This window comes from Phyllobates terribilis, unplaced genomic scaffold (assembly GCF_046119375.1).
Source record: "Phyllobates terribilis strain yellow unplaced genomic scaffold, ASM4611937v1 Scaffold_2__4_contigs__length_985480577, whole genome shotgun sequence".
In the NCBI taxonomy this organism is placed as follows: domain Eukaryota; kingdom Metazoa; phylum Chordata; class Amphibia; order Anura; family Dendrobatidae; genus Phyllobates; species Phyllobates terribilis.
Window position 1 is genome coordinate 465091496 of NW_027362762.1, and position 12040 is coordinate 465103535.

Sequence of the window (12040 nt, forward strand, 5' to 3'; positions counted from 1 at the left end):
CAGGCACATAGACTTTTTGGGGTACATAATCACAATACAGCACACGATAGCAGTTAAAGAATGGAAATAATTTTGTGGCAAATGTGGGTTATCATTGGTTCAACATCCCTACAAGTATAATACATGATACAGCAAATCAGTAGCTTTCACTTAGACTATATGATAAAGAGTAAGGTGATATTGAAATATGATCGGGTTATATGTCTGTACAAAAAGAGCTATATGTGTATAGTGTTTTGTACTTATGTATGTATGTGATATATGTCATTGTTTGTACAGGGATTTGTTAATGTTGTAACAATATCGTATTGTCCACGTAACCTAACATTGAATAACTGAATAATAATAATTCTGTTCAGTGTATTCTGTGTATTCTGTTCAGTGCCTTTCTCTGTTTTGTTCACTATGACGCTTATTTGTGGTATTGCCAGTTTTTAATGAACTTTCAGTAATGCAAATTTTGAAGACAAACTTAGTTTGTACAGACTGTCTATCTAACCAAGCGTTTGTTCATAGAAGATCATGTTTAGAGACAATGCAAATTATTACAAGCGTATGTGTTACAAGTGTCAGTAGTAAACTAATTCAATTAACCCTACACTATATGGTTCTTTTCTATTAAATTTTCTTTCTAATAATCTAATAATATTTTCTTTTCACTTTTTAGTGTCTTTCGGAGAAGACTGATGAAGTGGTAAGCAAGTAATTATTTTTAGTCAGCTACATAACCTGTACATTGCACTATTTGATTCAAAGGCTGCAGAAAAATCTCTAAATATTCCCCATTTTTAGGGAGATGAACCTGATTCTGGATGTCCAGGCCACCCAGGTATCCCAGGATTACCAGGTCTAAAGGGTGAAGAGGTAATGACTCTGTACTTTGCTGTAGATGAGCATACTTATAGATTCTCCTTAATCTCATTCCTTGATTTGTCTCTACCAGGGATCTCCAGGTGCAAGAGGATTTCCTGGCCCTCCAGGACCACCAGTAAGTAATTTGATTTTACCAAAATATCATTCATAATGTAAAAAAAATAGTATTGGTATAAAAGTTTTATTGTGTTCTCATTGAGAGATATGATCTTTTTGTCAACAATTCTCAATTTATGCTCAATGAATAAGTGATTGTTTTTTTACCACTTATTCAGCAAAAGATCATAGTATATGAGTAATCAATATATGTTTGCTGACTTATGCTTCCTTGAAAGCATCTTCTTTTGACGGCTCTCCTGCCTTGTAGAAGACCAAAAAAGTGCATGATCCACACAGCAGCACTATGCTCTACACGCTTCAAGAAGACCTATTAAGCTCCTTAAAGGGGCATTCCCATCTCTAAGATCCTATCCCAGGACCTTAGGTATCCATGGTTACGTCCACTGATAAAGTCACAGTTAGTTAGCTAGTTGCTAGTGGTCGTAACCATGGATACCTAAGGTCCTGCAATGCCTGCACATGAGGAAAGAGATAGTGAATCAAAAATACTATACTACATTTCTAATTGGAGATATTTGCTAATCTTACTATTATTGCACCTACTACATATTGGGATAGGATCTTAGAGATGGGAATACCCCTTTAAGTTTAAACAGAACCAAATGTGATATTTGCACAATTTTTTCAGATGTTTTTCCAGATTATATATCACTATAAGTAGAAGGCTATTGTGTAAATATTGTATTAGGTAAAGTGTTTGAAAATTGCTAATGAATGTTATTAGGGTGATTCCTTCGGGAAAATATCCAGTTTTTCTTATCTAAAATGTGACATTTAACAATTCTAACAGTATTAATAACAATGTTGATGCTCCTTTCTCCATTGGGTCAGGTTGTTTCACTCTCCTGGATACAGGGTTCTCTTGATCCTCCATCCACGAACAGTGGCTTTTGGATTGTGATACCCCTATTTTTTCCCTCAGGGGCTCCCAGGTTTTCCAGGCTCTCCTGGCTCCCCCGGACTACCTGTAAGAATATAACCCTCCTCCCACCTGCTCGCTCGCTTATCCTTAATTCCCAATGCACATAACTCCACCAACGCTGTGCCGATAAACTTACCTCTTGTGTGCCACACCTGATGCGACTTTAAATTTCATTCCTTATGTGCCCAAAGTCTTATCACTTGTGAGACAGTCTTTATACCTTGTGTTTCAAGATTCACCATCTTTGTCTGAAAGTTTTCTCGAACTGCCTCATTCTCTACATTTTCAGATGTTTATATCCCATATCATTTTGTCTGCTGATACTTGGAGATACAGTTTTAAAGCAAATTATGATAGGAGAAGGGATAAGGTATTACAGGCCCATTATTATTTTGTGTAATAATAATAATTTTTTTTTTTTTATTTATATAGTGCTAACATATTCTGCAGCACTTTACAATTAAGTAGTGTTATGATGGTACAAACAGTGGTTTTGAAAACTAGAAAAGTATTGAAATAAATCAGGAGTATCAGAAATTAGATTTTCATTACGAATATACAGGGTGGGCCATTTATATGGATACACCTAAATTAAATGGGAATGGGTGGTGATATCAAATTGCTGTTTGTGGCACATTAGTATATGGGAGGGGGAAAACTTTTCCAGATGGGTGGTGACCATGGTGGCCATTTTGAAGCAGGCCATTTTGAGTCGAACTTTATTTTTTTCAATGGGAAGAGGGTCATGTGACACATCAAACTTATTGAGAATTTCATAAAAATGTGTCACATTTGAAAAAAATAAAGTTGGACCCAAAATAGCCCACTTCAAAATGGCTGCCATGGTCATCACCCGTCTGGAAAAGTTTTCCCCCTCCCATACACATGTGCCACAAACAGGGAGTTGATATCACCAACCATTCCCATTTAATGTAGGTGTTCCCATATAAATGGCCCACCTTGTAGATTTCTAATATACGTTGGAGAAAAGTGATTGCAGAATAGTTACGTTTAAAGAAGTTGTCCACTACTTTTTTGAATTGCCCCAATGTATTTAGCATGTGGCCATAAGTTTTTTTGTAAATACCTTTAGTTGTGTGTATTGCCTGTGAGCGGTGCTATCACTGACCGCTCACAGGCATCACGTGACCCCGGCTTTTTCTTCTGCTGATGTCACGTCAAGTGAGGCATGACATCCATGATGCAGAATGAGGAGAGGGAAAGCGCGCGGTGGATGCTGGGTGTGACGTGCAGGGTAACCCCCGCCCACATCCCAGCATCCACCGTGGAACGCAGTACTGAGTCACGCCCGACTGCTTCCGGAACTTGTATTGACATCAATGGAAGTCAGCGCCGGCTGCAGTGATGACATTATGACTACAGCGCATGTGACCACTGCACACAATCACCGGATTTAGCAGAAAACCCTGAATATTGTTACTTTTTAGAAAGATGTTTTCCTGCATCAAAATATTTTTGTATCACCTGACTTTTTAATGTCACTGATTTTCACTCAGGATCCTATTTTGGCCATGGAGTTGGTCTTTAAAGAGATATTCCCATTTTGCATCTACAGTATCATGAGAAGAACACTCCTTCTTGATGGAACCCACATTTATAATACATTTATGTCATATCCTGCGGATATGCCATAAATATACGAGATGGGACAACCTCTTTACAGCCGCCCAACGTAACAGGTTTTTCAGACTACTAGGAAATGCTGGGAAAGCTGTATTACCTATTAGCCTGTGTGAGATTTTAACTGTGAAGCAAACTGAAAAACGTGCACTACTGGTAGACCTTGTGGACCAGATTTGGCCACCACATGTGTATCATATGTACCCTTGAACTTCCTACCACAACTTTACACCACTTTGTTAAGTGTTATGTCACTGCTGTAATGTGAAAGCACCATCCTGTCCTTACATCTTACGTGTCGCTGTGAGCACAATGTCTCAATGTCCTAGTCAAGTCTTCTACACGTATTTGTTCACCTAACCTAGCTGTTTCTGCATTTGTTTTTTGGTGAGTGGGATTCTGTTATTCTGCTCCCTTTGGTGTAGCTTTTACTATACTATATGTCTGGGGTCTGTATCAAGCAAAGGGGCTATGATAACTCCTGCCAAAAAAAACAAACGATCCTTCCTAGGCTTGGTGTTACTATAGCTTTAGTGAATATTTTATCTGCCAAAATACATTTTAATTATCATTCAAATATTTTATTCAATTAAAGTAGCTTACTGCTACCATTTAGCACCAATGCTCATGTTTTCTAAAAAAAGAAATAAAATATATGCTATCTACCCCAATGAAATAAAGCCTGATACACATCCCACCATACCTTTGTAACTGCAACTGGTGTTACGTATATTATACAACCCCTGTCAAATTTGTTGCTGATATTCTTCTAAAGTTAAATGTCTAACTTCTCACCTCTTTAACCAATAATTAGCTTGATGTTAATATTATGTTTGACACAGTATATAGCTAGATCAATTACAGAAATTCCTCCACTGGAAAATATTGCTAAAACTTCCACTGGAAATATGTTGCGTAGCTTGTAAAAGAAAAAAAAAATTATATGAAGGGATCCACACTTGATTACAGTCTTTTATAATTGTAAGCAAGTGACAACAATTAAGATACTAAAAATACAATTTCCAGGATATACTACTCTCTGCCAACCATGAAAAAAGGTGAGTATTAATTTGCCAAACACTAGGAAATAAACTCCAGATTAACAGTAATGTCTGGGGTTTATTCCTGTGGCAAATTTTTTAACAAAAATTGATAATATCTGTTTTATTTTTATTTTATTTTTCAAGGGTATGCAAGGGGAAAGAGGATCACCCGGATCCCATGGAGATAAAGGAGAGCAGGTAAGACTTTAAGGCCACTATCACATGGCAGTGTTTAAAAGTCCAAACCAGGGGCAGGTGCAAAACACATAAGAGGTGCAAAACTATCCAATATCATTTTTCTCTCTGTAGGTTTCACACCTGATTGTATTTTGCAAATACTGCTGCAACCACAAAAGCACCCATGTAAAAGATCAGTCATTTAAAAATAAGAGAAAAGACAGAAAAAAGAGGTTTCATATCAGTATGAAATGTGATCTCCTAGTCTGCCATTTCAGTGGGGAATGATGGTCCTATTCTCGTAGGTAGCCATTCTTTCACATTTCACACAGCAGACCATTAATGATTATGCTTATGCAAAATAGCTTCTCCAAAACTCTGAACCTAATTAAAGTAATAAAACATTTTTACTGTTTGAATTTTGCAAGGGACGCACTGCTTGAATAAGTCTTATATGAGCGTTACTTAAATACTGCAAACACTGAAATACTTAGTTTTATGTGCATTTTATTTTTACTTGCAAAATAGTAGTTTACTGGCATCATTAATTCAGATTACTGTGGTAATAAGCCAAAAAACGGTAACATTTATTATAATCCTTTTAAGTCACTATGAAGCTGAATGGAATTTTACTAATTCTGGTCACCAGAAATGTCAACTTGATCCATTTGATGCTGGTGTAAACTACAGTTCTGTAAGTGAAATAAACATTTTTTGACGCCTCCCTATTTGTTATCAAGATTCTTCAAAGTGACTATATTCTTACTTTTATTTATGAGACTATGCTTTGCTTATCAGATTAGGGGTGGACATATCATTAGTGCAACCTGTGCAGCCCAAAAGGTCAGGGGCCCACTTCCATCTTCAAAGCAGGTGGAATTTTGCATTATGATGAGCTACTGGATTGCAAAGGGCCCATATACTGTTCTTGCAAAGGGCTCTTTTCTGTCTGTGTCCGCCAGTGTATCAGCTTCTGTAATCTTGATAATCAAAATCAAACTTCTGTTCTTTAAGACACACTCAAACACATGTATATTTTCCTTCTTCTGTTTTAGGGACCCCCTGGTCTTCCTGGATACCCGGGAACTTTGGGTGCCCCAGGACTTCCAGTAAGTACATATTTTATAGCAGGAAAACATAACTAACCTGTAAGCCTGTAAAGCAGTAGCACTTGGCCTTGCAGATATACAGTGGTGTGAAAAAGTGTTTGCCCCCTTCCTGATTGTTTATTCTTTTGCATGTTTGTCACACCTAAATGTTTCAGATCACAAAACAAATTTAAATATATTAGACAAAGATAACTCAAGTAAACAAATAATACTGTTTTTAAATGAATGTCTTTATTATTAAGGGAAAAAGAAATCCAAACCTACAGGGCCCTGTGTGAAATACTTTTTCACACCACAGTATTTGTAAAATTTGATATCAATGCTTTGACCATTTATTTGAATTCTTCTGATTGTAAGTGAGCACAGTAGGCTAATAAAGTGCCCTATACCACAGAGTGGCTTTAATGATATGAAGTTTAGACACAATTTCTTCTAAAAGTGTTCCTGTTGTTATAGTCATATAACATACAAGGTTGGTTGTAGGTGGAAATAGCTTTGAAGAACTACTGTTTATTAGTTTATACTTACAAAACTCCACTTCATACAAAGAAAGACAAAAACCAAGCAGCATACACCAATAATTCCAGTAGTTTAAATCTATCTACACTTTCAGCCATTATTAAATTCTGTAGGAGCATGTTCTATAAATTTATAGTTTGGACAGTAGAGTATTAATTTAGAATGTTATAATTAAATTCCACTTCCTATAGAAATCAACAGAAAACCCATCTTCTCCCTGTTGAATCAGATAATGTCTGGCAGGCATAGCCAAAATGAGGGTGGAAAGGATTCATGAGAATCCTTAACTTACCTGCCCTGCAGACCCACCCAGGCCAAAAGTCATCACTGTGTTCTAACATGCTTACATTCATATGTAAATTGTAGGGTTAGATTTTGCTTAATACTATAGTTCAACAAAGCGTGAAAATATTCTCATGTGATACTTTCTTTTGAATGTTGTAATGTTAAATGCACTGAACTTTTACTTTTCAGGGTAGTAAAGGGGAACGAGGATACACTGGACCAACAGGAGAAAAAGGAGAGTCAGTAAGTCAACATAATATGGTGTTGCTGGACTGATTTGTTCATATTTACAGACAAAATCTTTCTAAAATTCATATTTATAAGGCTCAATTAACACATTATACATCTTGATGAAAAAGAAATCTGGACATACGGTATATGGGACTACATCTCTATAGTAATTAACACAAGTAAAACAAAAAAAGCCAAAATAGTTTTACTTTCCCTGGAACTGTGAAATGGATGTCAACTGCAAGACAACTGATTTTTTGACAGATTTGTTTGATGGTCTATCAAAACAAGTATGCCGTTAGCATACAGTTGCATCCCTTTTTGGAAGTATTTTTTTTTTTCTAAGAATCTTTATGACTAATCTAAATCAAACAATGTACCCGAACATCTCATTAACTACTTTTATCTGTTTTCTTAGTCGATTTCTATTAATCTTTTATGATTTTTTTTTACAGAATGTTGAAAAATATTCCATATTTACAATTATCACCTTTTCTTTTTAAACATAAGGGTCCTCCTGGAATTCCTGGTATTACTGGCCCTACTGGACCAGCGGTAAGATCTTATTTCAACTTTTATTTCAAGTGCTTGCTTATAATTATCAGATATGTGACATAGTTGTAATATATGTTTTTAGGGACCAAGAGGAGAAAGAGGATCTTCAGGAAGCTTGGGAGAGAAAGGTGATCAGGTGAGTAGCTGCTACATTGAATGAGGGTGTACCACCTCACCCCCTATTTTTCATTAACAGAAGACTCAGATATCATTGTAGAGTCTGGGATCCAAGGGGTAATGTTTCTCCTTGCGGAGAGTGACATGTTAAGCATGTCAAGGTGTGGAGACTTTTAAGCCTCAATGCTCCTCTGGGAAATATGCAAATTGTCTCTTCAGAGAGGAAGAGGACTAGAACTCTAGTGTCACCTATAGGAAGTAGCAATCCTAAAAGTCTATATCAACCCTCTAAGCCAAACCAGATCTTATACTTTGTACTGACGAGGGACATTCCCCCGAAACACAGTGCCTGCAAATTGAGATTCTGGTTCTGGCTTTTATGCTAAGTCATGTGACAAGGCTCGCTAGAGGGTCGATATTGAATTTTTGGATTGCTACTTCCTATAGTTGGCACTAGAGTTCTAGTCCTCTTCCTCTCTGAAGAGACAATTTGCATTGTAGAGTCTGTTACACCTTTTCTTTACACTTGCAGTGCACTATTTGTGACAAGATAAACATAAATTTGGAAATGTTCAGGTCTCAATGCATGCACTGTTTAATGTAACTAATATGCAGACCTTGATCACTTTAAAAAAAAAAAAGTTATTTTTTTTCTGATTTACCCCATTTACTATGAGGTAATTAACATCTTTTCTCCAATTGAAGTCCGATTTACGTTAGTATTCTATGTTTGATATTTCAGTAACACAATCTACAATCTCGTATCTTCATCTTAACCTATTTTCTTGTTTTGTATTACATATGCCTATCAAATTTGTGCTTTTTTTATCAAGCATCATCATCAATTAACATAGTCCCCTAGCATACTAATTAGCTAAAATGACTGATCACTTCTATTTCGCTCTAGGCCAGTTTACTTTGTAATTAAATGATGACCAGTGCCATACCTAGAATCCAATGGGCCCCGATGCAAAGTTTCGACTTGGGCACCCACCTGCATGTTGGTCACATGTATGGGTCCTTGTAGCTTCTAGATCCTATGAAGACATACGTGTTCACCCCCCAAGTGATAATGTCTTCTGCCCTGGCTTCTTCTTGTAATAATCTCCCCCATCCTGGGCCCCACGCTATAATATTTTCCCTTATCCAGGGCTCCTTCCTGGTATAATGCCACCAATCCTGGTATAATGTCCATCCTGGTATAATGTCCACTTCTGTTCTTCTCCAACACATTTTAAAAAGAAACAAATGATTTTATTCACCTTCCTCTGCTCCCACGCCATGCAGCATCCTCTTCTGTAGTCTACAGCTGACTTTGGCGTGTCGGTACATAACATCACAGCCATGTGCCACGCATCACTATCAATCTGACATCTGCTGCCAGCCTCTAATTGGCGTCTTTGTGCCCCACAATACATTTCACCTGAATGTCTGTCTGAGGACGTACAACCAGGTGAAATTGGTGTCAGTGGGCTCCCCTCCCGCACAGGCACTGTTGCATTTGTGCCCTCTGCGACCACGATTGTTACACCCCTGATGATGACCTAAAGGGTTATAGTCCCCTGGCATAAACTTTTCTAATTGTGGCGAACCCACTAATATCTTTGGCCAAGCTCACAGAACACAGTTACACATTTGCCTGAGTATTTAGAGCATTACAGTTGCCTTCAGATTTGACTTTACTAAGTTGCCAACCACACAATCTCATCATTGATAAACATAAATTCAATATAGATTTTTGCGAGTTGGGTTCGACCCTTATAAGATATAATACATAAGTATTGATAACATGTACACTGAGTTTTTTGTGAATGGTAGGGTGCAAGGATTAACTCAAAAGTCTTGGACCATACTCTAAATATAATGTATGGATAAGCAATCTACTGCATTTTTTCTTTGTTTCTAACCACAGGGTTTTCCAGGACCACCTGGACAACCTGGGCTTCAGGTAAGTAACAAAGGATAAAGGTTTTTTTTATATTATTTTTTTTTGTAATTGTTTGAATATACAGTGAACAGTGGATTTGGGTGCTCATTTACAAGAACTTATGGTGGTAAAAACATTGCCCAGTGAAATATTACATATATACATTTTTTTTATTTGCTTCTTATTATTTGATAAAACTATTTGATCTGTAGTATATCATTTGTCTGACTGGGCACCCAGGCAAAATTTGGATTCAATAAAAATATGGGCTTGTGTGAAAATGACATAATGAAATATGACAAAAGTCTAATTGCAGGGACCCCCTGGATTTCCAGGAAAATTAGGTCCAACAGGACCACCTGGACCTCCTGCCGAGAAGGTAAATTTTGTCCAGATAGGAACACTTTTCCGATAAGATTTTGTATTATACATTGACATAGCTGATATACCTTATTTTGCTGTATATTTTTTTTTCTCCCTTGTATAGCACCATTAATTCCACAGCGCTTTACAGACAGCATCCATGTTGTGGGTATACGGCACTCGTTCAAGAAGGGGAGTGCTTGAGAAGTTTTCCCCTCCATTAAGGAGTATATAAAGGTTCTTGGTACTCCAGTACATATATGTGCAAGTTTTATTATGAGGCAATCCAAAAGATACAGTGGCAATGTTTCAGTCCCAAAATATGGACCTTTGTCAAACACGGAGTGCTGTATAGACGAGTAAGGATAGCACTAGTAAAAAGCGGCTGTAGTCGCCATGTGTATTTTTCCACTAGAGTGCCGAGTACCTTTACATACTCTTCTTTACAGCAGTCACCATTACTGTTCCAGTGAGGCCCACAATCTAAATTCCTTCTCAGTATGTCTATGGAGAGATAAAGGAAGGATTGGTAGTATTTTAACCCAATGACCCCAGCGCTGTATAGGAAATGGCAGCCTTCTGCATTTTACCATAGACTCGGGTACTGCAAAAATGGTGGTCTATGGAACACAGATCTATCTGGTAATAGTCTCTGTACATTGCTGCTGAGTATGTTGGCAGTATAGAAGCAACCAGATACCAGTAATAGTTGTATATCATCCAATATTGTTATATGTTAAGAATATTTGCTAACAGGAGCATCACACAGATGCCATATATTGCGATGTAGAGAGTCAGTGGCTCTCCGGGCCACAATACATTTTAGCTGAATGTTCTTCAGAGGATGCACATCCAGCTGAAACAGACTCTGGCATCGATGAGCCCCTTTCTACTTCCTCAGGCCTAGTAATAGTTATGCCTCTTGCCTTCGATGCTGCAGAACGTAGCTTTAGGGGCTGCATGCGTACCGTGGGCCGTATGTTTGAGAGCCCTGATCTAGAGTGAATATGCAGCTTACCAAAGTATAAGGCCTCATTCAAACGTCCATGATTTTTTTCATTGTACAAACACGCTTGTGTTCGGTCAGGGTTTCAGTATTTAACATCAGTGTGTCATAAGTGATTTTCTTGTTTGATAAAATAAATTGCAAAGCTTCTCCTATACATTGCAATGTTAAAAATGGACAGCAAACACAATGCAAATTGATGGCAATGTGCACTGTTAGTGAATTTTCCTTTGCCCATAGGACTGTATTGGTAATTCTGCTCTCAGACTTGGATCAAAAACAGACATGTCTCTATGATTTTTTTGGGTACACATGGTCAGCAAAAAAAAATATCAATATGTGATTATTACCATAATCTTTAATGGGCACTTGAACTATCTGTCAAAATCATGGATGGAACACATATGTGATTTACAGACATCTGAATAAGGCTTTTAATCTCAGAGACAACCCCTACACAAAGGGAACCTGTCACCAGATAAAACGCTATTAACCTGCAGATATTGAGTTAATCTGCAGGTTAATAGAATTATTATACTGCCCGGCGCCTGCATGCAGCCGAACGCTCTGGGGATAAATTGAACTTTATTATCCTGGCAGCATTCGGGTTTCAGTCACGGCTGTAACTGCGCCCCTGGTCCTGACTGACAGCCAATACAGAGCCTGTCTCAGTCAGGTCCGGGGGCACGGTTACAGTCACTGCTCTGTATACTCTGTATACTTAGAGTGGTGACTGACCCCGCACCGGAGCCGCCCCCGTGACTGAAACCGCACCCCTGGACCTGACTGGACCTGACCTGACTGACAGCCAGCCCCAATGGAGCCTAAGATTCTTAGGTGGGGGAGGCAACCCTTTTAAAAAAACTATTGAATACATAATTGTGAAGAATATTCAAGATAATCCCATGTCAATCACGGTGCACTGTTTGGCGGTGATTATAGAGAACTCCAATGTACAGTGTAATTCGACACTTCAGCTTGCAAGGGAGGGGGCCGAGAGGCAGGGAGTGACAGACCTCACAGCAGCTGTGAGTGGCACAGGACGACCCCTTCCCCAGGCCATGCGGTCTTTTGTGTAAAATACTATAATTGAACACTGAGTTATGGGAATACGATACATCCCAGTGATAAACCAACTAGATTTTTGGAAAC

The 12040-nt window shown here is 38.0% G+C and overlaps 1 protein-coding gene across 6 annotated transcripts in view; it reads left to right on the forward strand.

The window, feature by feature from the left end:
- Nucleotides 1–12040, forward strand: part of COL16A1 (collagen type XVI alpha 1 chain) — a 210262-nt gene that overhangs the window by 181344 nt on the left and 16878 nt on the right. For 5 of the 6 annotated variants that reach the window (XM_073665715.1, XM_073665719.1, XM_073665717.1 and 2 more), the window contains 11 exons: nucleotides 668–694; nucleotides 793–864; nucleotides 944–988; nucleotides 1916–1960; nucleotides 4744–4797; nucleotides 5832–5885; nucleotides 6879–6932; nucleotides 7431–7475; nucleotides 7558–7611; nucleotides 9505–9540; nucleotides 9836–9898. In XM_073665715.1, coding sequence (XP_073521816.1) covers nucleotides 668–694; nucleotides 793–864; nucleotides 944–988; nucleotides 1916–1960; nucleotides 4744–4797; nucleotides 5832–5885; nucleotides 6879–6932; nucleotides 7431–7475; nucleotides 7558–7611; nucleotides 9505–9540; nucleotides 9836–9898 — 549 coding nt within the window. The remainder of the gene's footprint in view (nucleotides 1–667; nucleotides 695–792; nucleotides 865–943; nucleotides 989–1915; nucleotides 1961–4743; nucleotides 4798–5831; nucleotides 5886–6878; nucleotides 6933–7430; nucleotides 7476–7557; nucleotides 7612–9504; nucleotides 9541–9835; nucleotides 9899–12040) is intronic. The other variant, XM_073665716.1, reaches the window with a different exon arrangement.